This window comes from Yarrowia lipolytica, chromosome 1E (assembly GCF_001761485.1).
Source record: "Yarrowia lipolytica chromosome 1E, complete sequence".
NCBI lineage: Eukaryota > Fungi > Ascomycota > Dipodascomycetes > Dipodascales > Yarrowia > Yarrowia lipolytica.
In genome coordinates, this window is record NC_090774.1 from 341387 (window position 1) to 367217 (window position 25831).

General features: G+C 48.4%; 13 protein-coding genes and 2 non-coding genes across 15 annotated transcripts; 7 read left to right on the forward strand and 8 right to left on the reverse strand.

Annotated features, from left to right (window-relative positions):
* Positions 1 to 295: 295 nt before the first annotated feature.
* YALI1_E03416g (uncharacterized protein) lies at positions 296 to 1690 on the forward strand (the record flags this gene model as incomplete). Its single annotated transcript, XM_503473.3, has 1 exon — positions 296 to 1690. One exon carries the CDS (start codon positions 296 to 298, stop codon positions 1688 to 1690), a length of 1395 nt encoding a protein of 464 aa, XP_503473.1.
* A 170-nt stretch (positions 1691 to 1860) lies between these two features.
* On the reverse strand, positions 1861 to 2914 carry YALI1_E03439g (uncharacterized protein; the record flags this gene model as incomplete). The annotated part of the gene is made up of 2 exons (XM_503474.3): positions 1861 to 2526; positions 2819 to 2914. 2 exons carry the CDS (start codon positions 2912 to 2914, stop codon positions 1861 to 1863), a joined length of 762 nt encoding a protein of 253 aa, XP_503474.1.
* Positions 2915 to 3577: 663 nt separating this feature from the next.
* Positions 3578 to 5947, forward strand: YALI1_E03449g (uncharacterized protein; the record flags this gene model as incomplete). Its single annotated transcript, XM_503475.3, has 1 exon — positions 3578 to 5947. The coding sequence occupies one exon, from the start codon at positions 3578 to 3580 to the stop codon at positions 5945 to 5947; it is 2370 nt and encodes a 789-aa protein (XP_503475.3).
* A 305-nt stretch (positions 5948 to 6252) lies between these two features.
* Positions 6253 to 6795, forward strand: YALI1_E03476g (uncharacterized protein; the record flags this gene model as incomplete). The annotated part of the gene is made up of 1 exon (XM_068282895.1): positions 6253 to 6795. One exon carries the CDS (start codon positions 6253 to 6255, stop codon positions 6793 to 6795), a length of 543 nt encoding a protein of 180 aa, XP_068138996.1.
* Positions 6796 to 6932: 137 nt separating this feature from the next.
* YALI1_E03507g (uncharacterized protein) lies at positions 6933 to 9383 on the reverse strand (the record flags this gene model as incomplete). Its single annotated transcript, XM_503476.3, has 1 exon — positions 6933 to 9383. One exon carries the CDS (start codon positions 9381 to 9383, stop codon positions 6933 to 6935), a length of 2451 nt encoding a protein of 816 aa, XP_503476.3.
* A 236-nt stretch (positions 9384 to 9619) lies between these two features.
* On the forward strand, positions 9620 to 10159 carry YALI1_E03510g (uncharacterized protein; the record flags this gene model as incomplete). The annotated part of the gene is made up of 1 exon (XM_503477.3): positions 9620 to 10159. One exon carries the CDS (start codon positions 9620 to 9622, stop codon positions 10157 to 10159), a length of 540 nt encoding a protein of 179 aa, XP_503477.3.
* Positions 10160 to 10725: 566 nt separating this feature from the next.
* YALI1_E03527g (uncharacterized protein) lies at positions 10726 to 11391 on the reverse strand (the record flags this gene model as incomplete). The annotated part of the gene is made up of 1 exon (XM_503478.3): positions 10726 to 11391. The coding sequence occupies one exon, from the start codon at positions 11389 to 11391 to the stop codon at positions 10726 to 10728; it is 666 nt and encodes a 221-aa protein (XP_503478.1).
* A 765-nt stretch (positions 11392 to 12156) lies between these two features.
* Positions 12157 to 13332, forward strand: YALI1_E03535g (uncharacterized protein; the record flags this gene model as incomplete). The annotated part of the gene is made up of 1 exon (XM_503479.3): positions 12157 to 13332. The coding sequence occupies one exon, from the start codon at positions 12157 to 12159 to the stop codon at positions 13330 to 13332; it is 1176 nt and encodes a 391-aa protein (XP_503479.1).
* A 170-nt stretch (positions 13333 to 13502) lies between these two features.
* YALI1_E03549r lies at positions 13503 to 13583 on the reverse strand. Its single transcript has one exon. It is a non-coding gene; the product is annotated as a tRNA-Glu (tRNA).
* Positions 13584 to 13594: 11 nt separating this feature from the next.
* On the reverse strand, positions 13595 to 13677 carry YALI1_E03550r. Its single transcript has one exon. It is a non-coding gene; the product is annotated as a tRNA-Lys (tRNA).
* A 300-nt stretch (positions 13678 to 13977) lies between these two features.
* Positions 13978 to 15111, forward strand: YALI1_E03553g (uncharacterized protein; the record flags this gene model as incomplete). The annotated part of the gene is made up of 1 exon (XM_503480.3): positions 13978 to 15111. The coding sequence occupies one exon, from the start codon at positions 13978 to 13980 to the stop codon at positions 15109 to 15111; it is 1134 nt and encodes a 377-aa protein (XP_503480.1).
* Positions 15112 to 15570: 459 nt separating this feature from the next.
* YALI1_E03584g (uncharacterized protein) lies at positions 15571 to 17085 on the reverse strand (the record flags this gene model as incomplete). The annotated part of the gene is made up of 1 exon (XM_503481.3): positions 15571 to 17085. One exon carries the CDS (start codon positions 17083 to 17085, stop codon positions 15571 to 15573), a length of 1515 nt encoding a protein of 504 aa, XP_503481.3.
* Positions 17086 to 20915: 3830 nt separating this feature from the next.
* On the forward strand, positions 20916 to 22181 carry YALI1_E03623g (uncharacterized protein; the record flags this gene model as incomplete). The annotated part of the gene is made up of 1 exon (XM_503482.3): positions 20916 to 22181. One exon carries the CDS (start codon positions 20916 to 20918, stop codon positions 22179 to 22181), a length of 1266 nt encoding a protein of 421 aa, XP_503482.2.
* Positions 22182 to 22550: 369 nt separating this feature from the next.
* On the reverse strand, positions 22551 to 23756 carry YALI1_E03651g (uncharacterized protein; the record flags this gene model as incomplete). Its single annotated transcript, XM_503483.3, has 1 exon — positions 22551 to 23756. The coding sequence occupies one exon, from the start codon at positions 23754 to 23756 to the stop codon at positions 22551 to 22553; it is 1206 nt and encodes a 401-aa protein (XP_503483.1).
* A 1438-nt stretch (positions 23757 to 25194) lies between these two features.
* On the reverse strand, positions 25195 to 25750 carry YALI1_E03669g (uncharacterized protein; the record flags this gene model as incomplete). The annotated part of the gene is made up of 2 exons (XM_068282896.1): positions 25195 to 25594; positions 25641 to 25750. The coding sequence occupies 2 exons, from the start codon at positions 25748 to 25750 to the stop codon at positions 25195 to 25197; spliced, it is 510 nt and encodes a 169-aa protein (XP_068138997.1).
* Between the last annotated feature and the right edge of the window lie 81 nt (positions 25751 to 25831).

Below are 25831 nucleotides of genomic sequence, written 5' to 3' on the forward strand. Positions count from 1 at the left end.
GATATGGTCAAGATCGCTTGTTGCTGTGAGCTTACATAAGCAAATAAACAGAAAATGCACATGAATACTTAGAGCCGATGGTATTGAAAGCCAAGAGAAATGGCATTCTTAGTAATAGAGTCCCCAAAGCATTTTAACCACCTGCTTACCTCATCTATATAATATAAATAGCCACCTATCTCATCGCGTGTTTCTTTAGAATTCGACTGGGTGAAGTGAACAAGGTTCCGAAATATGTGCAATATGTAAGTTGGTAACAACACCTTGATTGGAAAAAGGACGACACGAGCCAACGATGGATTCGGATACTGAGTCAGTGAAACGAAGAAAGTCCTCCGGGTCCGAAAGCGAGTCGAGCGTGCGAGATCCGAAACGAACCAAGATTGAAGATGAGGATTTCCAGGAGAACGGCATAGACGATGAGGATGAGGAGGAGGAAGAGGAGGAAGCTAAGGACGAAGGGGATGAAGACGACGAAGAAAAAGGAGAGGACGACGAGGAGGACGATGAAGAAAAAGAAGGCGAGGATGGAGAAGGAGAGGAAGAAGACGAAGAGGAGGATGAGGAGAAGAAGCGAGAGGAGGAGGAGAAGTACGTTACCAGCTTCAACTTTGATGGTGTGGAATACAAGTACAAAGAGCGACCAGCAGTGATTGAGGAGCGTGAAGGAAAGATTGAATTTCGTGTTGTCAACAACGATAACTCCAAGGAAAACCTCATGATCCTGACAGGTCTCAAGAACATTTTCCAGAAACAGCTGCCCAAAATGCCTCGAGAGTACATTGCCCGACTAGTGTACGACAGAAGTCATGTGTCAATGGCAGTTGTTAGAAAGCCTCTCACGGTGGTCGGAGGAATTACATTTCGGCCGTTCGATACCCGGAAGTTTGCTGAAATCGTCTTCTGTGCCATCAGTAGTACAGAGCAGGTCCGAGGATACGGAGCGCACTTGATGAACCATTTGAAGGACTACGTTAAGGCTACATCGCCTGTGATGTACTTTCTGACATACGCCGATAACTATGCCATTGGATACTTCAAGAAGCAGGGTTTCTCCAAGGAGATCTCCCTCGACAGATCGGTGTGGATGGGATACATCAAGGATTACGAGGGAGGTACTCTCATGCAGTGCTCCATGCTGCCACGAATCAGATACCTTGACGTCAACAAGATTCTTCTGCTACAGAAGGCACTGATTCACAAGAAGATCCGGGCCATCTCCAAGAGTCATGTTGTGCGAAAAGGCCTCGACCACTTTCGTGATTCGACCACGCCAGTGGACCCCATGACGATCCCGGGCTTGAAGGAGGCTGGATGGACACCTGAGATGGACGAGTTGGCTAGACGACCAAAGCGAGGTCCTCATTTTGCAGTCATGCAGCACGTGCTGTCAGAGTTGCAGAACCACGCTTCTGCTTGGCCGTTTGCCCAGGCTGTTAACCGAGACGAGGTGCCCGACTACTATGAGGTCATTAAGGAGCCCATGGATCTCTCAACGATGGAGCAACGTCTCGAAGCTGACTCTTACAAGACCATGGAGGAGTTTGTGTATGACGCTCGGTTGGTGTTCAATAACTGTCGTGCTTACAACAACGAGACGACGACTTACTATAAGAATGCCAACAAGCTAGAGAAGTTCATGGTGGCCAAAATCAAAGAGATCCCTGAGTACTCTCATTTGGTGGAGTAATGGCGACAGGGATGCACTGAATATTTATATGTACAATAGTGATATTAATGAATGCGATGCAATTTATTTAGATCAATATACTAATATCTTGACGGAAGTACACAGGTTGGTCATCCATTTATACTGTAAGTACACAATTCACGTATATCTAAACTTCAATTGCAATATCGTTACACCTGCTCCTCATCGCCAACCTCGGAATCGAGCTTAGCAACAACACTGACCATCTTATCATCGTCGTAAATCTTGAATCCCTCAGACTTAGTCACGCTGGAAAGCTGGACGTTCTTGCTATCGAGCTTCTCCTCCATAACCTGCTTGAGAATCTTGAGAACAAGGACCTCGCCCTCCTCGAGAGTCATGTCCTTGTGGTATTCGTTCTGAAGCTCGGCCTGAGCACCTTCGCTACCACTGCCAATAGCCTTGGCCTCGTATCTGTAGAAGGTTCCTGATGGCTCAGCATGGTAGAGCTGGGCTCCATGGTCATCATCATATCCAGCAATGAGAAGAGCGACACCGAAAGGACGAGACATGATTCGCTCCTCACCCTCAGCACCCTCACCGAATCGCAGAGCCAAATCACACACTGCTTGGGTCACCGTCTCAACGTTTATGGGCTCATCATAGTATAGGTCATGTTGGACAGACTCCACTCGCGCGTGGTCAATCATGGTTCGGGCATCTGCAGTGAGACCGGACATGGCACAGCCAATGTGTTTGTCGATTTCAACGATCTTCTCGATGGATGATGCCTCAAGCAGGGAAGAGGTGATTCGCTTCTCGACTCCGAGAACGACACCATCCTTGGTGGCGACACCAATGGCTGTGGATCCGAGCTATGTTAGTTGGTGTTATTTGGGATGGACCTATCTTGCTTGATGGCACACGGGTGAGTGGGTGTGATTAGGTAAAAGTGGCGACACAACGACGATAGATCGCCAATACCACCAGATTAATGATACAATCGCACTTCTGAGTCGATAGCTCATACTGATCGTTCCATTAAGATGGCCAAATAACCGATGATGCGGTTGCTGCTTCTGGCTGAGCTCAAACACCCATGTCCTCATTATGAACCCGTCATCACTATTGTCGTAATTGTGCAACATCTGCACATTGAATACTTACTTTGATAGCCTCGAGAGAGTACTCGACCTGGAAAAGTCGGCCTTCGGGAGAGAACGTGCTCACTCCTCGGTCGTATTCACTTCTTGTAAGGAACATGCTGTGTTGTGGTGATGATGGTGGCAATAAACTGTGATGCGAAGTTGGGGAGTATGGAAGCTTACTTGGATGACCCGAAATCGCCACAAGGGAACATGAACCACGATAAGGAGACGGTATTGTAATTAATTAAAAAACTTCGAAGTAGTGAGAGAACAATTGATTATGATATATATATACATATTGACCTTACTGAGATATCATCAACATTATTAGTCAGCAAACGACAACGTCCATCGACCGATTACGTGACTTTTCATGGTAAGTGCACCAGTAACTGAAGTAATCGCTGGTAAACTTTTTTATGATACTTGCTGAAGCCATGAAACACATATTTATAAAAGTTATAATTAAATGAATGTATATGCAGAAAAAAAAAAAAAAACTTGTACGTCCACGATGTTTTTCAATGTTCCCTAAATCTTCACATCACCGGTACAGTATGTACTTGTACTCGTACCGCTCCTTACTACAAGCTACAAGTACACTCGTACTGTATGTCTTTGTACAGTAGCTACAGTACGTACACCCAACCTAAAATAAACAAACGCGAACGCGACAGGACACAATTCGGCTGGGTCTCAGGCTTCTTTTCTACAACCGGGAAAGGTGCTTCTCGATTATTCTCTACGCCAATCTGATTAATAACGGTCGATTTATCAAATGGAAGTGGACGACCCAAGGCAAGGCCAAGGCCATGACCAGGGCCTTAGTGGTATCAAGACCAAGAAGAGTACCATCACAACGACAACTACAACTCAACATATCCGCTCTCACTCTTCTCATCCACAGCAAGAGGCTCCTCTGTATGTTCCAAAGGTGTCTCTTAACCCTAGCACCTCTCTGCCACTGTTGGCGTGCAGACTCATGCCTCAACCAAAGTGTTCAGAGGTGACAAGAAACACCCCTCGACCAAGAAATATTGAGACATACGCTCTGGATGTTCAGGAGGTTCTGGTAATGGAGGATCTGCTTAATGTTCTTATGGGCCACGAAGGTGTATACATCAACTACAGTGACTCTTACAACCCCCGACTTGAGCTCGATCGACTCAAAGGTCCTGATTACAGAACTGCCAGAGGGTTGGATCCCTCTTTCAAGGATTTTACACGAGCGTGCATCAAGATCGCGAGCACATACGTGTCATTGTCGGCTTTTGTTGACAAAATGACCCGCGACAGAAGAGGATTGGTCAATGGTGCCCTGGCAGCCTCTATCCGGAAGCTGCTCAAGGAGTACGTCAAGCTGGCACAAGGACTTGAATATTCCCTCAGATTTGAATCCGGCTTGACACTTCACAAGTTCCATTTAAAATTGATGACAATCGGAGGTATCTTACATGAGACCCATGAGCTCGCCAAGGATATCCTCAGGGAGGATGAGGTGCGTTTCCATAATGCCACCTTGGAGCCGAGCAATGACCTGGATGCACTTCTTGCCAAGTTCCGTGAGAACAGCGTGGAAATCGACACTCGAGGTTACGGAATCTCTCTTAATGGTTCGAGTATGTGTCGAGGAGGAATCACATTGAAGGTGATTGCAGAGAGACTAAATGCACATTCTGGCGACCCAACAGCGAACCAACTTCTCACCAGACTACTCAACGATGCATCCAAGCCATACCTTCAAATGTTATCGCGGTGGATTTACCAGGGTGTAATTCTGGATCCTTACGGAGAGTTCTGCATCCAAGAGAACGGAGACCTTGCTACTGGAAACGAGGGTGCATACGATGAGTACTGGGAACAACGGTACTCTGTGCGCAAGGACGAGTTACCCCTACTCTTGTCCCAATCGAATCTCCTCGAGAAGGTCCTTTTGGCTGGCAAGTATCTCAACATTGTGCGTGAGTGTGGAGGAGGAGACACCTCGAAGGACGCAGCTGTTAACTGGGAGTCCATCCAAGACCCGGCGTTAGTGCCCAGCATTGCATCTGCCAGTGATGAGTCCAACAGAGCCCTATTATCCCTTCTGCTCTCATCTCATAACCTGTTCGACCGTCTTGCATCTTTGAAGCATTATTTCTTTCTGGACCGTGCTGATTACTACATCAACTTCCAGGACATTGCCTGGACTGAGCTTGCTCGCCCGGCTAGCCAGTCCTCTGTGACAAAGTTGCAGTACCTTCTGGATCTATGTCTACGGCAGCCTGGTTCAATCACTAGCACTGACCAATACAAGGACGACGTGGTTGCTTCCCTGGCACCAACAACAGTCTGGGACTATCTTTTGCAGATTGTGTGTGCCACTGATCCCAACGAATCTGGCTGGGAAAGCGACTCTAGAAAGATGTCCATGGATGACATGCCTGTTTCGTGTGCTTTTCAGCTAGACTTCAAGGTCCCCTTCCCTCTCTCTCTCGTCATCTCCAGACGTGCTCTGATTCGATATCAGATACTCTTTCGTCATCTTGCCGAGCTGAAGAACCTTGAGCGACTCCTCAGTATCGTGTGGCTTGAAATGGCCAAATCTCGACACTGGCGCTACCCTACGAGCGACGAGAGACTCCACAAGTGGAAGGCTTTTTCAAACATTCTTCGAATCAAGATGGTGGAGTTTGTGAAACAACTTCTCTACCATTGCACTGCTGAGGTCATCGAGCCCAACTGGAAGCGACTACAGGAGAAGTTCAAGTCTGCTTCAAATGTGGATGAACTCATTGCTGACCACATCACCTTCTTGGACACTTGCCTGAAGGAGTGCATGCTTACTAACGAAAAGCTCATCCGGGTGCAGCAGAAGATCTTCGGGTACATCCGGTTCTTCGTGAACACCATTCAGGCTCGAAGTCACTTCCTTGAGATCGTAGACCCGTCTCATTTGTCCGATTTCGAACGAAGCCGACTGCAACCTGTGTATGATAGAAACGGAGCCACTATCCCCAACGACACGCTGGTAGAGCGGATGAATAGACTTGTCAAAACCACAGACACCAACTTCAGCCATAGCTGCAAGGTGTTCAAAGATGCCTTGGAGTTCTTCGCAGCAACTGAAAGCACATCTCTGTTGGCCCTCAGTGCTCGTCTGAGTTGATTTTATGCAACGATGTATATAACCGAGGTTTTCAATAATATATTTATTTATTTTCTAGATTTTTTCACTGGCTGTATTTCTCACAACTTGGGAGTGTTTTGCTCCCCATCAGCAGGTACTTAATATACTTGTAAGTATGGGTTCCCTCTTTTAAGTTGATGCACCCGCCCAGCTCTGGAGAATGCACATCCACGGACGCCGGATGACATTAACTGCCGACACTACAGCACCAACTACAGCACCTTCTGCACGTCTATCCACGGGTCGCCAATCTTCAAACGAAGCTGTGTCCTCAACCATGACCTATGACATCCTTCTTCAACTACCATGAATACATTAGCTCCAACGATCGGGCCCAAACCCACCATCCGAACATTTACGTGGAGTATGGACAATCAGACACCAAGCTGAGGAGATGTGTGAGGGTCCCAAGAGACTACTCAGTGGTGGGCGATGAGTACCCTTACTTCTCGACGCATTTTGTTGGCGAGGAACCAGGCGCTTACCCTAGCGAAGAGGGTCCAACCTACGACTCCCGCAGCCCACTGAAGGATATAATATCCTATCAGGAGTACAATGATATCGTGGGCACCATCAACGGCTACATGAAGCGTGCATTTTCGCCCTGGCAGAAATGCCAGTTTATCGAGACAGTGCTTTCATTCCTGACCCTATGGATATTCGAACGACTATTTGCTTCAAACAACGAAAGGGTCTTGGCTCAACTGGATGAGTACATCGATCAGTTGAACAGTAAGAACGCAGACCGTTTCATTTTGATCAACCCACGCAAAAATGGATTTCTCTCCTTGGACTTTTTGGTGATGGTAGGAGAGCCCAACATATAGATCACCATTCCACCAGACTCATCTTAATATATATGAATGTATTATTATCTACACTTGTACATTTGCACATACTGTACATACAGTACTGTAATAAATTAACAGAGGATGGGATTGCCAAAAAAATACCAGTGCTTGTATTAGGCAGGTGTCTTTAGAACAGTGGTGGCCACTGTATTGTTCATTTCGTCGTAGACATACAGCACCTTGCCTACACACTTGAGAACCCAGAAGCCTGGATTCATGGGGTCTCCAAAGAAGTACTGATGATAGAGCTCCCGCGTAAGGTCATTTCGTCTGTCATCGTCACCGTGCAAGAGCAGCGGCATACTGAGATTAGCGTAAGGTGTGGGTGGCAAGCCCCATTCCACGACATAGCTTCCAATACCGACATCAAACGTGTGATTGTGTTTCTGAACAACATAATCCACAGCGTAATCCCAGAGTTGCTCTTTTCGGGATTCCGTTATCTTGCACTGCCACAGAGCATTTCTGGCAGGAATGAGCACCAGCTCTTCAACAACCTGTGTAGTCTGACGCTCTGATTGAGTGGATGTATGGTATCGTGAGTAACGCATACCCTGGTAATCCTGCAGAAAGATGCGCTTCTCCTTGCAATGCTCAAACAGTGCTTTTCGAGGAGAGTTAGGAATGTTCTTATGATAGGGAGCGGCAGGAGAGGAGTCAGGTCCATGATATTGGATACAGCCGACCAACGGCTCGGACTTATAATGGCGAGGGAACAATCGTCTGGGAGTCTCATCGAGCCATTTAATCATCTCTCTATTCAAGGATGCCAGAGACTTGGCAGTGACAGTAAAGAAAGCCAGGGAGCTATAATCGAAGACAACCATAAGCCATTGGCATCCCGTCAGAGTCATGGGATAAGGGCCACTTATATCAATCAATACTGTATCAAGAGGCATAGGGGAGCGGAAAGAAGTGGGGGTGTAAAAAGCAGAGAACGGGGTGGTAAAGGGCGTCTTATGGTGAGCCTTCGGTATGTTTCGAGATTCACGATTCATGGTAGAGAAGCGGACACCGTTACCATTCAGAAAATCACAGTTATTGATGTTTTTGGTCAGCGAGAGAGTGTCTTCCTTCAGGGGCATCTGCACAAAGATAGCATCCTCTTGGCCACAGTCCTTCAACACAGATACAACTCTTGAAAAGTTACCCTTCTTGACGAACAGGGTACCAGGATCATCAAAGGGGCGAGAGATGATTTCGTAAGTGGAGCTTAGAACGTTGCGATCGCGCCGTGCGCGGTCATCATAAACAGCTTCAAGATATCCTCCTTCAGCGAGACAAACCTTTCCTCGTAGCAATTCTGGATTCTTCGGATCAACATAAACATCAGTAAGCATATCAGCTGAGCACACAATGTTATTTTCATTCTTGCCCAGGGCAGCAATCTCCCACTGAGACATCCGTTCCATAGTATCGTCTGCATATGATCGATACCGGGTGAAGAAACGGCTTTCGTAGTTCTTGGCACATGCTTTCACTTCACGCTTGGGGGCATCGTCAATCTTGCGTCTCATTTGAGAGCTCAAACCTCGACAGTTGGGCACCCAACTAGCAAAAGTTTGAATAATGAAGTCACTGATCTCCTTGGGGTCTTTGAAATGCCGACTGAGAGCGAGTTTCCCACAGATACTCTTACGCTCAGCTGCACCTTTATCTACCGCAGGACGGTTGTAGAGACGCAGAGTATCCTGAATTCTGATCACTTGCTGATATTTGTCAAGAAGTCTGTTCAAGGGAGAAGATACACCATCTGAGAACACAACGTGCTTGATAGCTTCCAACATGATATAGAACTCGTGATTTTGAACCCATGGCACTCCTAGTCGTGTAGAACTGTAGGAAAACTTTTGCATAACGCTGTGGCAAGCAATATCAAGGAACTTGTCACGGAGGGGCGCAAAGTTGAACACAGCCTGCTTCGCCTTGTACTGAGGAGCCTTCTTGAGGATCTCCACCTCCTTATCTCTAGCCTCTGCACGATACAGCTCCATACTGGTAACCCAGAGAAGAATCTGATCACTTCGCATGAATCTGACACATCGAGTTTGCATACACACACGCAAATAGAGGTCAGATAGACCTCGCGGATCTCCTCCAGACATGCTCAGAACAATAAGATCCTTGTTTCTCGTGTAAATATCTTTGAGCTTCTTTTCCACAGCAGGAGACAGCTCCTTCGTCTTGGGAGAGGCGATTGCATCTCTTATCTGTGCGTGTTCCTGAAATGTCAGAGTAGGGCACTCCTCTGCAGGAAAATCAGAATCGTCGATCTCGGGGAATGAGAGAATGTATTCCCGGTCGGCCTTGGGCTTGAATGTACCTTCAGCCTTGGCGTCGGACACAAATTCGGCGTCGTAGTCCAACAGCAGACCCTCTTTTCTGTGGTAGAGCTGTTCAGGCTTGATCAGGGCTTCCTTCAGAGTCGTTGGAAACTGCAGTGAGCTATCAGAAAAAAGCGAGGTGTTGGTATTGTCTGCCGGAGAAGCAATGTCGCCAGACGATCCTCCGTTTTGGACCGAAGCGCCCTTGGTGCCGGGCCTTTTGTTATTCTTCTTCACCATGATACCGGTGCTGGGTTCGTGAAGCTGACGGAATTGATGGTGAGGTTTTCGTGCATATGCACAACTTAATCAATGTATGAAAAGGTCATTCCATGGGTTTACAACTAAACTGTGACACGGACTACAAGAGGGCGATTCAAAACTCGTCTGCCATTGTTTATAACGACCGTTAATCACTCGACAAAGTCTTACGTTGCCACCTGAGAGCTTCACGTCACGGCCACAAACCGCCTACCATGCCTCCAGCCAACTGGCCCAGCAACATCGTCTTCATCAAGGAGAACATTTACTCGAACCAACTTACCTCCGAAGAGCTAGCAAACATAGGTCTGACACCCGCCAAGGCAAAAACTCGCCCAACGCCAAATGGATCTCCAACCAACAAGCTGATTAAGATCAAAAAGATCTCCGATCCCAAGCACCCTGCTAATGGGCAGTTCGGTCTGTTTGCAAACCAGAAGTTGCCTGCAAAGTCGCATGTAATCGACTACGTTGGCTATGTACATCCAGACAGAGAAAGTGATCCCTCATCGGACTACGACATCAGTCTTGACTCTGCCCTTGGCATCGGCATTGACGCCCAGAGATGGGGGTGTGAAGCTCGTATGATCAACGACTACAGAGGGATCAATGCTACCAATAACGTCATATTTGACAATCGCATGGTAGGAAAAGAGCTGCGAATTGCTGTGTTTGTGGGCCCAAAGGATGTCAACAAGGGAGAGGAGCTATGCATCAACTACGGAAAGGGGTTCTGGAAGGGACGAGCAGGATGACAGAATATATTTATATCGGCGCATATCTACAGTGCAGTACTTGTGGTATCATTGGGTAGCTACACACAAATACAAAGGCATTGTATAGCTACATAGGTCAACTACTGTACGTTACAAGCAATACATGGTATTCGCAAGGCTGATATGTAGTGAACACAGTTCGATTGTAGTATATGCCTCTCAGAGTAGGGACTCCAGTAGACTTCACCTTGACGAAGGACTCCATTCATTCGCAGCATAGGTCATACTATCGAACACGTCCAGAGAGACCACTACCTTCATACCCTTATTCCTTAAGATACTGTACATACAGTATAGCTCAGATTAGAGCAGTCCCCAGTAACTACGATCGCAAAATGCTTTTCAAATGGATATTCTTAAATAACCAGCCATGCCCGACTGGGCCCTCAGGGTCTCGCCCGTTCTTGGGTCACCCTGTGTCCCTAGCTCTTCTTGAGCGTTAATTATCCTTCTCAGTAATACCAGTTTTACCATCCTTCCATCCCTCATCCATCGTAGTACATCCTCGTCGACAATCTTGTACTGCAAGAAACCCTTCCATCTCTCTACTTGGGTGGGTTCATGCCCTGCATCATTTTAAACATGTCAGGCATGCCCTCGCCACCAGGCATGGGCATCTGACCTCCACCAGGCATACCAGGCATACCCATCATAGACATGCCCATCATGGCCATCATATTCTGGGGGTTGTATTCGCCTCGGATCTGGTTCTGTTTGTCACAGTAGGCCATCCAGGTGAACTCATCGAAGCCGTAGTTGAAGTAATCAGTGATATCGGCACCAGGCATCCGCCATGGCTTGTCCTCGAAGTCCTCTAGGTTGTGCTCAGTGATAGGCTTTCCATCCAGCATACCGACCTTTTCGATGTCGATTCCAGGCATCTTGGCCGCAGGTTGGGGCCGCTCTTCGGACGCGCTCTCTTCTTTGGGGGTATCAGAAGCCTCAGGTGCCGCAGAAGAAGCTGCCGGGGCCTCCTTCTTAGCAGCAGCGGATGCCGTAGAAGCGAGCTTGCTGGGCGCGCCGGTGTCGATGACAATATCAATGTCAGAGTCGTCGGATTCGTATTCAGAATCGGAATCATCTTCCGGTTCTTGTTGCTTCGTGGTCTGCGAGTGTGGTTCCTCATCATCCTCAGCTCCCTCGGGCTCAACTCGGGCCCGCTTTACCGCAGGCTCCTCGGTGCCGTAGAGAAAGTCGTCGTCGTCATCCATCTTTGATGTCAGATGGGGGGATGGTGATGTTGCCGTGGTGGGTGTCGTTTGGCGTAGTGCTTTGCAGAAACCTTTCTTTAGGTTTGATGGTGGCCCAATACGAGGAGAGAATGTGGCGAAATGGGGAGTTTTGAGGGTATATGTATGAGAAATTTGAGATTTCTGAACCAAATAAATTTACAGTCATATTATCTCTTTAAAAAAGCATCTCTAGACTGCTAAAGACGTATTAGCGTCCCTCAAACATGGCTGACTAACACAACTCTATTTGGCCACACCAAACACTGCTGATGTATGGCGGCGGTGGTGATATGACTGCTTCATTGCTGCTGGTTAAACAACATACAAGTATGTACTCGTACTTACAAATAACGTGAAGAAGTCACCTGTGCTAGCCCATCAAAACAGAAATGTTTTACAATAGTTTGGAGAATATCGGTACAAGTATTTCGAACAGACGCTTTAGTAAGACATTGGATACTCCTATAAGGAACTCATGTCGTTTCTCGTTCTACTTCGGTGCGAAAACTTTCAGAAGGACACTGCAGAGGAAGACATTCATACCTGTACCTTCATGAAATCATCCCCCCTACAGTACAAAGAATCGAGCCCCTTTCTACTGTAGTTCAGAAGCAATAGGGTTATGAAGGACCTTAACGAAGAGCTAAATACCACCACAATACCACACTCCATTCACCACAACCACCTGCATCAGGACGGCATTAGGTTCAGCCATCTCAAATTTCACACCCCACCACCATCATCATGTCTGGAATCGTCCCCGAAATTCCAGGCGAACAAGCGCCCCCAGATGCTGCTCACCAGCTCAAGGTGGATGTTGCGCGCCTCTTGCAAAAACCCAAGCTCAACTTTCCTGGTGCTCAGCCCGTCTCATTCGCCAGAAAACACATTGAAGAGGAGCTCTTCAAGCGAGATTATTATGTGTGCGAGAAGAGTGACGGTCTTCGATGTCTCATGTACGTGACATGGGAAAATAACCCCGACACTGGCCCCCAGCAGGTCACGTATCTGATCACACGAAACAACGAGTTCTTCTTCATTCCCATGGTCCACTTCCCTTCGAATGATGGTAAGCCATTGCAAGACACAATTGTCGACGGAGAGCTCGTGCTCACAAAGGCCGAACCCCGATCCCTGCATTTCCTCATGTTTGACTGTCTTGCCTGCAACAAGATTCTGCTTACAGGCCGACCTTTGGACAAGAGATTGGGGTACCTCAATGCTGCCATCTCGCATCCTCTGAAAGAGTACCTGCACAAGAACCCCGAAGTTGCCCGCGACTTTCCCTTCAGTGTGCGCGTCAAGGATATGCAGTTTGCTTACAATGTGATGAACGTCTTTGCCAGCTTCCCGCACCTTCCGCACATCACAGATGGTCTCATCTTCACCTGTAGGGACCACCCTTACGTCTCTGGAACAGACGAGCGAATTCTCAAGTGGAAAAAACAAGACGAAAACTCGGTAGACTTTCTGATGACCATGAAGTTTCCTATTTTCGAGGACACAAATGGTGAGAGTTGGACAGACTACGACGCAAAACCCGAAATCACACTCCTGGTGTGGACAGGACGGGACGGAAGCCGACCTTACGGCGAGCTGTATCTCACTGACGAGGAATGGGATAACTTGAAGGCGCTGGAGGAGCCTCTGGAAGAGCGGGTCGTGGAATGTATTAAGGATGATAAGAAGCGATGGAGATATCTTAGATTCCGGGATGACAAGACGAATGCCAACTACATCACAACTGTCGAGAAGGTCATTGACTCTATTGATGATCCCGTCTCAGAGAAGAATCTGTTAGATGCCGCTCCCAAAATTAAGGAGCTGTGGAAGGAACGAAATCGACGCCCACGCGACGAAGATAGAAAGCGAGTAGGAGGGGACGACCATGATCACGGTGCCAAAAGAGCTCGACAGTAAAGCCTCAACCCAGATCAAGTAAATTATATATTGTAATATTAGCACACATACTTCAAAACCATATGGGAAAGGACCACAAGTAGACACTACAGTATGTACATACATACAGTACACGACAAAAAGTTATGGAGAGTGATGGGAATAAATAAAAAAGCAAGCAAAAAAGGTTTCTCCGATACGGGGAATCGAACCCCGGTCTCCACGGTTCTCAAGATGAGAGCGTGATGTGATAGCCCCTACACTATATCGGAAGTTGAAAATCAGCCCGACGTGGGGCTTGAACCCACAGCCTTGAGATCACTTTTAAGTAAGAGTCTCACGCTCTACCGATTGAGCTAGCCAGGCTGGACGATATTCTGAGCTAAAGTTAGAGCTCTCAATACAAAAATCTGGAAAGTCACGTGACCGAAATTTTGAAGTTGATAATAAAACGCCTTACAGCTCATGGATTTCATAAACACAAAGGGATATGATGTAGGTGGAATTATTAACATTGTGAGCTTTCGTCTTTAACTTATTACCCTGATATACAACAAATAACCACCTTGTGATTCTGTTCCTCTGGCCGCTCGTGACACTTTATGGGTTAGGGTTCATAACAGATGTCGAGGATGACGATGCACCTCCACATCACCACTAATTAGCATGTTCGCGTTTGCCCAAAAGCTCGTGTCGCAGGCTGATAAGTATATCAACGAGGCCCGTGATGAGGTTGACGATCAGCCATGCTCTCACGGGTTCAGAATACTACACGTCGAGCCCAATTCAATTGCACAGAAGGCTGGCCTTGAAGCTCTCTACGATTTCATCATCGCTGTTGATGGAGAGACCGTGGACCATGAGACACAGGAACACAACCCTTACGCCAGACAATCACTTGACCAACCCGTTCAGGCACCCGTCGATCGACTTACCCAACGACTTACTGGTGACAATGTGACCCTGACTGTGTTCTCTTCCAAGGGACACACTGTCCGAAACGTCCAGGTTGATGCCAGCACCGCCAAGCCTGAGTTTACCGAACCCGATGCCATTCAGCTGGACTCTGTGCATGGAGGAGATTTCGTTCGTGGCAACGAGTACGACAAGGAGGCCCTCAAGGAGGCCAGCACACCACCAGGACTGGGTGTCAGTCTTCAGTACACTCCTCTCGATGTCGGTGACTACGTGTGGCACGTTCTTGACGTGGCCCCTAACTCTCCTGCCGAGCGAGCTGGTCTCATTGCCCACTCTGACTACATTGTTGGTGGCTCTGGCGGGTTGTTGGCCTCTGGAGGAGAGGATCTGCTTTCGCGAGTCGTGGCTGTGCACTACTCTCGACAAGAAGACTGCCCCATTCAGCTCTTTGTTTACAACTCCGACTACAACATCACTCGGCCTGTTCTTATTATGCCCATGAGAGGTTGGGGAGGCGCGGGTCTTCTTGGCTGTGGTGTCGGGTATGGCCTTCTTCACCGACTGCCTGAGTTCCTGGGAGTTAACAGACCCGGCGACACTGTCTTCAACGCCGACGAACGAGCATCAGCATCACCTGCCCCCCCTCAGTCTTACCAGGCTCCTCCCCAAGGCGGTATTCCTGCTGTTGCTTACCAACCACCTTCCGCATACGCTCCTCCTCCCCCCACCGGTGGTCCTCGGCGGGCCAAGAAGCCTGCTACTGCCATAAACGACTTCAGCGATTACTTTGCTGAGCAAGAGAAGTCTTCTCGAGAGGCTGACCGAATTTCTCTTGCTGCCCAGCCTGTCAAGGACATCCCCCCTCCTCCCAAGAAGGCGTAATCTTCTTGTTTCAAAGACTGGAGTTGCCGAAAGACTTTAACAAGTTGACGAGTCAGCCGATCAAACGCTGTACAGAACTCCCTCCCAGGCCTTTATGTATAAAACGAAAAATGATTTAACAACTGATATTTGTACCACTTTAATGTAGAAGTAATGAGATGACAGCCTTTCCGGAGACGAGCACCAAAGTTAGATGAAAGGGAGCCATAATGTAGGTTTCATACAAGCACTCGGACACTTGTCCCTACAGTAATTCCCATTTGAGACACCTGAACAAGTACGGGCACAGTAATTGTACTACTTGTAGTACAAGTAGACTGCAAGTACATACATAATGTACGATATTACAGCATGCACAAGAACATACACAAGTTAGCTTCAAGATATTGCTCTGTGTTTGCGTATTAAATACTTTCTCCGGTCCACATATAACTTTGCAAACAATATATTACAGTACACTTAAAGCTCATCATCAATCTTGCCTCCCTTCTTGGCCTTGGTATCCTTGGCAGGGGCCTCCTCCTCATCGGCATGGGCGAGACCGTCAACCTTGTGGGTACCGTGCTCCTTGATGAATTGGTTAAGACCCTCAAGGGTTCGAGCACCGGGGTAGGTGATAGGGGCGTTCTTCTTACCGGCGGGGTACAGCTTGATAGTGGGGAAACCCTTGACATCCTCATCAGGGAACTCGTTAGTGGTGGCGTCGATCTTGGCGACAGTAACCTTCTTGGAGATCTCGGGGTGGTCGAAGAAGAGGTCTCCAAGCTCGTCGTAGATGGGAGCAAGAATCTTGCAGTGTCCGCACCAGGGAGCGTAGAACTCGATCAGAACATCCTTGTCATCATCGAGAACAATATCCTTGTAGTTCTTGCCGACAACAATGTGGACGGGACCATCCTGGTACTCGGGGACGGGGTCAGACTTGAGGATAGGCTCGAGAGTTCCCTCAATGTACTCCTTGAAGAACTTGTCGACGGAGGCCTTGGTGATCTTGGCATCCTGAGCATGGGCCCACTTCTTCTTGTTGTCGAAGTTCTCGATAGCGATGGCAGGGAACTTCTCCTGGATGTTGACGTTCTGGGCGTGAGATCCGTAGAGGTCAGCGTCAATGACACCGACATAAGCCTCACCCTTCAGCTTCTCAGCCCAAGGCTTGACCCACTCGGAGATCTGCTTGGTGTCCTTCTCCAGAGCAGAGAAGATGTAGACCAGAGGGAGGCCAGATGTGGCGTAGTCCTGGAAAGAAGCGGGACCAATCTCACCAATGACGGGGACAGCCTCGGTCTTGATGAACTTGGTAAGAGGCTCGGGCTTAAACTTGAACACCTTCTTGCCAGCAGAGATGTCGTAAACGGCGGGCTTCTCATCGAAGTTTCGGTAGACAACGAGAGCGGGGAACTTCTCGACACCGTACTTCTTGGCAAGGGCCTTGTCAGCGGAGTGGCCGAAAGTGAATCGCTCTCGGAGCTTCTGTGCGACTCGCTGGAAGGTGGACTGAGACTTCTCGTCATCCTCATCGTGGAAGGCAACAATGGTGACGTCGTTGTCCTTGGTGAAGGCATTGAGCTCTTTCTCGTTGGCGAATTCGGAAACGAGAGGAAGGGCCTGCTTCAGCAAGTACTGGACAATTGCCTCGGAGGTTCGGGCAGACTGGTAGAGAGAGCTGTCCTCCTCAGATCCACGGAAGATCTTGAGGGTGGGGTAGCCCTGGATCTCAAACTTGGAGCAGAGCTCCTCGTTCTCGGTACAGTCGACCTTTCCAATGGGGATGCCCTTCTCCTTAAGGATGGTGGCTGCAGACTCGTACTCGGGGGCGAGTTGCTTGCAGTGTCCGCACCAGGGAGCAAAGAACTCAGCGAGGACGAGCTTGTTGTCAGTGACAAAGTCGGCAAAGTTGTCGGAATCGAGCTTGACGACGTCGGAGGCCGCAGCCAGAGCGCCCATGAGCGCAATTGTGAGGGCAGTGAACTTCATTTTGGGGTTGTTGAGGAGAAAGAGAGGTTCAGGATGAGGATGCTATTATGTAGTCCTGAGTTAGTTTGTGCCACGTAACGTAACGTTTAAGTTCGGCAGAGGCAGGTGTGGGTTGGATGACTGGCAACAATAACGTGTTCTGTGATGTATGCCGGGCCGTTAAGCTACATTTCAACTGAATTTGGGACCACGTGCAGCAATACTCTCACGAGTCAAGATGGACCCCTGGGCACGTACCATAGATCCTCTTGTACTTCTGAGCAACTACTCTCAGTTGAACTGAGCTTCCTTTTAGGTGTCCTTTTTGGCTCGAGAGGCGCTCGAGTTATACGCTTTTGAGTTGGATCACCCTGCATGGTGAAATTTTGGACGTGTTTTGGAGAGTGACGGAAGGAGTGACTTGTTGATAATATCATAAAGTCCAAGCAATGACGAATACAATAATACAATTATAAACGGCACTGATATTTATTGAATCATCATCCAACAGACCAGGCCATTCAACTCAATCACTTTCAATACGCGCTGTCACTAATCACCGTCATGTGAGTTCAGAGTTGCACGCATGAACCCCAAGATCTGGAGTCCTCTGCTCGCGCCAACCGCTCACCATACATGATTCGCGTGCCTTGATCTTAATTACATCAACCGAGCAGTTTGTACGTGTTGCCCCATACAAGCTCCGAAGGGCGTTATAAGGACTCGGCAAAGGTGCTATTCAGCCCCCATCTGGTTCTGGAAGTTCGCTACTAACTGGGTGTGAGGTGTGAAACTGCACACATACGTCAGTCATTCTCTCTCTTCCGGGGGGGATTGTTGCGCTTCACTCAAACCTTCAGGTGGCCGTGCTTCTACGGTTCAGATCATTATTAAGACCTGACAGATGGTGACGTTAGGTGGCGTATCTCAAGAGTCTCTCATCTTCACTGCCTCCATACCATTAGTCATGCGTTGTAGTCTTACGCCACATGCTTGACTTGAGTTGTTAAACAAGGAGAAGGCACCAGAGTCTTCATTCCCCCAACTTACGCGTCCATACAATCACCCGGTCACCCAGCGCAAACAACAGCTACCTGTAGCACCAGTCTCTTAAGTAATCACCGACTGTAAACGCCTTCACAAGTACCTACACAGTCCATCCGTATTCGGACAAATTACAAACTGAGTTTGATATAAGCTCCAAGCGAGATGAGTTGGGGCTTTTTGCTGACGTGTTAGCGTCAAGGGTGAGGGCAGCCAAAAGACAGCCATCGAACAATTTTGTCGTTTCTGGCAAGTGGCGAAAATCGGTAAAGATGGGGATGTGAGTGTGACATACTGAGGCGTTTTGAGACTCTGGTAGTTGCCACGACATAAACATGTATCAATGCGTGTACTTGTACTCATTCATTCACAGATGTCCACGTGTTTGATCATTGTGATTAATGAAACAGCCGTGCACACCAGCATGGAAAAATCAGCTGTAGAGTGTAAGCGAGTACGACAGCTACAAGTTCTCGGAATGAGTTCCAAGAGGAACAAGATACACTGCAAGTATAAACATAGATTATACCTCAGTTGGTACTTGTACCGTGTGTTTTTTGGTCTGTAATAAGTGGTAAGACGACTCTGTATCTGTGAAAAATCGAGTTTCTTTACACTGGATTTTTTTGAACAATGTGATCTACAATTAGGGCAAGAATGACAAGCGACACCCTGTTGCATTGAACTTGTTGGCGTACATATGACAATCCTGGGCATATTAGACCATCCCATGACCCTGTGGGGTATCCGACCCTGTGTACAGCACCGTGGCACTGTATAATACATCTGACGTTCTGTACTCGCTCAGTAAATTATCGACAGCTACAAGTAGTACATACAGAAACACTGTCGTTGAAGACAACAGTATGACAAGCTGCAGCATCCAGCAGCCACATCCGGATCTATAAAAATCCGACTGATGCGCTGTGACACAAGAATTTTGGCACTAAGAACGCTGTAGAGACACTCTTGTCCATCTCGGACACTAAACGTGGACTAACACCGATCTCCTGAGCCAGAATCCGCCCGATGAGATATGGTGGGAAATGGACATTAAGCCAGCAGTAGGGCAACGGAGAATCCTTTGATGTATGGCTATCCTGGTCTGTTGGGGTGGAACAACATGTAAACCCAAACAAGCCAGATGCCAACAAAATTACTTAGGAAGCAAGCAAACAAACAAAACAAACCCACTTCTGATGGTCAGGATTTAGTCTTAGCCACCAGAGACACCCTCCCGACGATTGTCAGACCATCTGACCCCCTTTACACTCATGGGTAGAGAATCTATGAGCAACCGCTTCCTCCAGACTGCATGCTGAAATGCGAGGGCGTGGGTATTTCGAAACTCAGGTTTGGGTGGTGGGATGCTCCTTGCCGGAGACCATGCAAGTCGTTCCGAGCCCCAATAAACTGAACGAGCGATAGAAGCGGAGATAGAGGGTTACACATTATGACTACTCTTGTACAGGCTTGGGTGTGCCTCAGTACAACGAGTCAATTAAGTAATCGACTACATAGTCAGACACTGTGTACTGACTGAATACTATTACTCCCGGCTCACGTGACACGGTACAAAGTTGAGACAGACGATTCGGATCTCAACCTGCAAACTGTACGCCAACAGCCGTAGCTCCACTGCCAATTAGGTGCCTGCTAAAAAGAAACACCAGGGGTACAAGTACTTGTCTCGTAAGAGTAGTTGTACTCTACGTCCAGGGATCTTCGGAAAGGTCCGGATTGTAGCAACATCAAAAAAGGCCGTCATCAGTATATCAATGTCATATATGGTGACGTCATCACGACAAGGCCTGCTGTAAAAAAGTGTCAGGGTTCAATATTTCGTCCAATGGAATATATATGTTTACAAAGTGGTCAAAGGTGTGTCCTTGTGTGCACCTACAACTGACGGTGCTCGGCCGGTACCTACATTCTAGCGTGGAGTTACGGTGTTATTGATGCAGAAGCGCAGCCGTTCTGCTCCAGGGTAACACACGTGCGATCTGTGGATTTCACATTATTTTAGGGTATTACATCATCGTGCTGCAACGGCAAGGATGGGGTACGAGTCTTAGGGTAATGCTGGAGTTATGATCTCTACGGTGTAAATGTTGATTAAATGTTTCTGTCTCACTCTCAACTTCGCCGCAAGTCCGATCCGGCTTTCCCCACAGATTGCATCATGGGAGACGATATCTTTTTAGGTTGTTCACACGAAGGTCATCCAAACATGCTGAGACTTTCACACTCGGTAGCTTCCTTTCCCCACCCCACCTTTGAAAATTAAAGTTGCAAAATAACCTCGGCACTTGGGGCCGTTGTGGAGTAGACTAAGTAGTGTGAGATACTTGGATCGGTACAATGTTTGGAGTGGGACACACACATGTGCTCCGAGAAGAACGCCCAAAAAGGGCCCACGCGTGGCTACAGCCTCAGATTATGATGAACCAAGAGGGCCCCACACACGCGCAGCGATGTGGGGAATCCGTCTTTGTAACTGACCGATAAATCTCCGTGTGGGGAAGTACAAAACTGTGGCAGAAGCCGAACCCTTAATGTTCATGCAAACAAACCACATCCGAGAGAGCCGGTAAAGCCGTAACGGCCGACGCAAACAGACCCGAATCTGAACCGATTGCTGTCGATAAGTCGGGTACCCAGATCATATCCATCTGGATAGGGACATGGTCCGCTATTTTTATTATTTCCCGTTTGAACCGATCTCACAGGGACTTGCCGAGACACCCCGCAATCACGCTAGAGTAGTTTCGGCATGACAATTGTAGCGCTATCGCTAAATTACTCATATGCCCTGGGGCCTTAATGGGTTACAGGTCCAAGTGTGGAAGGGAATAAAGATACGGGTGGTGGGGACCGGTGGGATCAAGCTCAGAAGAAAGCACTTATATATACCGTGGGGTCTCTGGTTTGCCCAGCATTCCTCCAATTTTATCCTACACACGAAAACAAACATATCTCACCCACCCTTTACGTTCCTGCCAATCCCGGTTTCAACAGTTACAGTTTCTATCAACTGCATAGCGTGCATCAGCCGAAAAGCACAAGAAGGCCCATCACAACTCAACGCTAACTATCCTTATCAACTCACCCATCTCACTCACGTCATGGCAGCTATTTCCAAAGACTATGTTCTGTCGCCCTGGGGCAAAGCCGTGGCTGGTGCCGCTGGAGCCGTGCTCGCAAACACACTGGTCTACCCCCTAGACATTGTGAAAACGCGGCTTCAGGTGCAGGTCAAGCGCAAGGAGGGCGGACCCCTTCCTGCCTTCGAGGAGGGCCATTTCGAGCACTACGAGGGCACTGTCGACGCTCTGAAAAAGATCTATGCCGCCAACGGCCTGGCCGGCCTGTACCAGGGTCTTCCCTCTTGTCTTCTAGGTGTGGCCTCTACCAACTTTGCCTACTTCTACTGGTATGGCTTCATCCGAGACTCTTACATTAAGCGAAACCCCGGTAAAGCTCTCTCGACTCCCATCGAGCTGCTCCTCGGAGCTGTGGCAGGAGCCCTGGCACAGGTTTTCACCATCCCCGTGGCCGTGATCACCACACGACAGCAGACTTCAGACGCCAAGTCGCGGCAGGGATTCCTGGCTACTGCCAAGAGCGTGGTGGATGACGACGGAATCAGTGGTCTCTGGCGAGGTCTCAAGGCCTCTCTGGTGCTGGTGATCAACCCCTCCATCACTTACGGCTCGTTTGAGCGTCTCAGAACCATCCTGTTCAAGGGTAAGCTGCACCTGTCTCCCGGAGAGAACTTCCTGCTGGGAGCCTTGTCCAAGGCTATGGCCACCATTGCCACTCAGCCCATGATTGTGGCCAAGGTCATGCAGCAGTCCAAGACCAAGGGTGGCAAGCAGTTCAACAGCTTTGTGCAGGCATTGGTGTTCCTGTTCAAGGAGGAGGGTATTTTGGGAATGTGGAAGGGAGTTGGCCCCCAGATCTCCAAGGGCATCATTGTGCAGGGGCTCCTCTTCATGATTAAGGACCAAGTCGAGCTCTTCATCGTGCTACTTTTTAGACTCATGAAGGCCCCCACCTTGATCAAGGGATAAGAATAGACAAGACATTGTAGAGCTTAGACGATGTTAATAGATATGGATCGTGATTTTGACATGTCACAACTGTAATCTGGACTAACTGTGGGTGGACTCAATTCAGTTGACAGTTACAGTATGTACTTCTCAGAACAATCACCTACAAGGTGATGACAGGAAATATATATGACCCTAACATGATATATATGATCCAAGTATATCGGTTTCGATGCCGACGTTCGATGATCTACGCCACATTTCGCTTCCAAAACAAATCATACACAATGCCTTCTATTAGGTATCTGTTAAATTCTACTTTGAATTACAAGCCTTATATATTTAAACACAGCCGTACCCCGCGTATCTTGATTCCACCGATAACTTGTGTCATTCACTTCTGTCTGACGCCTCCGCTTCTTTCATGCGATCAAAGGCATCTCCATCAGAAACACTGCTGGTTACACTGAACCGGCCTCCCGATCCAAAATTGGCACGGGCACGAGCACTAAGACCAGCATAGGGCATCCAAGCATCCGATTGAGACATTCGTCGAGGGTCAGGGTTTAGACTGACGGCTGATTTTGGAGATTTCATAGGTACATAGACTGGACTCGATTGCGATGGCGACGGCGGACCTGTTGCAGCAGAGCCGGTGCTCAGAACGCTGAGGTTTGTGTGGGAAGGGTTGTTTGAGGACGAGGGCATGTTGTGGCCAGAGGAACCAGCTCGCTCAAAGGCTCGAGACATTCGAGACGAAATGTTAGATGTAGAGGAAGCCAATTGGGGACTGCTGATGTTTCGAGAACCAGCAAAGCCCGTTACAACCTGAGGAACAGTGTCATTTTCCTGGTGAATGGGTGTCAGGGATGAAAGATAAGGATGGTTGGGGGTGTGGTAACCCGACCCAGGAATAGATCCTGCCATGGATCCCGAAACAGAACCCGCATGCGAGCTAGGAATGGATCCAGGCGGCACATAGCTGCCAGGAATAAAGCTTCCTGAGACAGATGACTGGCCACTATGGAAGCCCTGAAAGACAGGGGCAGGCGGTCCGGCATAAGAGTGTCGAAGATTGCCTGTGCTTTGGGAGTGATAACCGTGGTAGCTAGCGCTCATCTGCAGGTTCGACATGGATCCGAATCGCTTGCGTATGGAACCGGCGGCAGGCTTATGTACCAATGCTTCTCGTTTGTTGGCCAATTCGACCATCATGAGCTCGAACAGTCGTCTTATGGTGTCGTCGGTTGGGTCAAAGTCTTCGCAGAACATTTCAAACGTATAGCTGACCTTTTTCGATTCCTCTTTTTCACTTTTCAGATCTTCGGGGGACTCGGTGGCCAATCCGGAAATCGGAGGCACCCGGCCACTTTGTGTCGTTCCACTTAGCTCGGGGTTGATGTAAGCGAACCCGGACCCCTCGTCATCGTCCTCCTCTTGTATTGCGTTTGCGGCCGAAGCCGAGGAAGATGGGGTAGTCGAAGATCGAGATCGAGACGGAGAAGAGGTGTCGATGACATAGTATCCCGGGGGGATATTGGATGTTAAATGCTTCAACGATGCCAGTTTTTGGGCAAGTGCCGATGCGGGGTCCATGGTGTGATACTTAGTTGTAGTGGTGTTCGAGTGAGTCAGTCATGCAAGTTTAGCGTGGGGATTTGTTGTCTGGGGACTGTGTGAGGTTTGTGAAGATAAGAGAAGGGTAAGGGGAAAACTCTTCGGCAGTACGGAAGCTAGGAATATTTTTGAATGAGATTAACGACATATGAAGAGGCCATGGATGCCAAAACTCGGTTATTGCCACTTTTTTGGGATATCACATTTTGATGAATAGTAATTGGCTGGGTGGGTTTCCCGTCACGTGAGACGCCTGAGGAGCTGTCTGTCTATCGGTGGGACAATAAAATGGTATTTTAATTTTTTGTCAGAATTTGGTCCACGGCCATAATGGAGACGAGCCCCAACACACTCCCACACACTAAATACGAGGCCGGATATTAAAGTCTGGCGGACAATATCTGATCGGCTGCCTGTTCCCCGCCTCCGCACCTCGCTCAGTTTTCTTTACGCCCACAAGTAAGGGTCCAGTCTATCGCATGTGCGGTGCGATGCCTCACTGTAAGTTTTTTTGCTACTTGTAGGTATCGAAATTGCCTTTTAGGCGAGTAAACGATGGCACGGCCTAACTGGCACGTCTCTAATTGGAGAAGGTGAAGCAGGGAGGCGGGGCGGACCTATAGGACAGACTAGAGAATCGTAGAGGGTAGTAGTTCCTGTTCCGAGCCTTGTGAAGTATTTTAATCCACATTTCCTTCTACAGACTGCACCACAATATGCGCACTGGCAGATACAGGGCACCATTGCTGCACTCGTAATAGTGCACATCTCCGATACCGTTACAAGTACGCAATATATATGAAACGCTATTTTGTCTGGTCACATTTGCTGGGGATATTAGCGGTATATGACGGAATAATAAGGATTATAGGTGGTATTGGTAGGATGAGATGAGGGAGAAATGGGAAGGGCAAGGTAGAGACAGCTTAACAAAAGAGCAGTAGCTTCCACAGCGTAGTTACCGCACATAGAGAGTCCATCAATGATGGTCTACATTAACCTCACGTGCGCCCTGACGAAGTAATTGCCACAAATGTCAGTGTTTTATCGTTGCGAGATGGACAACTTGGCTAGCGTGGCTGTTATTCGGCGGAAGAGCACGGAAAATTGGGGAGGGGGAAAACGTGGGCACGGTGAGGGTTTCAGACTGGGTTATGTAATCAACCTTGCTTGATGTTGGTGTTTGCCACACTGGGAAACGCGGACAAATTTTATATGTATCGTAACCGCAAAAGACGCCCATTCACCGGTAAGCACTCTCTGCGACCGCAGCCCTTCTCACTGGTGTGATATTGCGTCCTGTGGCAGGGCATTTGCACACCCCTCTCATTAGGGTTCACATTACCACCGGGTAACTCTAACACAACAAAAGAGAGCATGGAAAAGGGTGCAAAGACTAAAAGGGGCGAAAACCACATCACTGCACATCCTGAGGCACACGCACTTTGCGACGACAAGCGAATATCTGTCGGCCATAGCCACTAACTGGCGTCATTCTCCCCCCACTTCTCCGCGCCCCCCACTTCCTGAGTCCCCAACGACATCTATCCCGTTGTGGTTGCCACGTGACGGTAGTTCTGGAAAAACCCACCACCCTCACTCGACATACGCAACTCCCCTCGACTCTCCCACTCTTATTTTCCCGCCGCGTGAAAAGCTGAAAAGCACTCCCCGACACTCCATCCGACAAAAATAGTTCCGTTTGAAGCGTCGCAGCAACGGCCAGCTGAAGAGACCTTTCGGGTAATTGATTGTTTGCCTGAAAAACACCGGCAAAAATGTGAGTAACCCAAGTGACTTGACCCTGGGACGCGCGCCTTCGAGTGTGTCCTAAAGCAGAGAGCAAAGAGACATCTGGCGGACAAGAGATCTGGCCGTGTCGGACATGGATGATGCCGCCACAAACACGTCGTCGACGGCACGTATTTCCGATGACATGTATCGTCGTTGCTGTCGACTATTACTCGGTTCATGTCATGTCATGTCTCTAAATTACGTGCTATGCGCTGTCGCCGACGACGTCGCGATGTTAATGACTTGAGACAATAAAACTA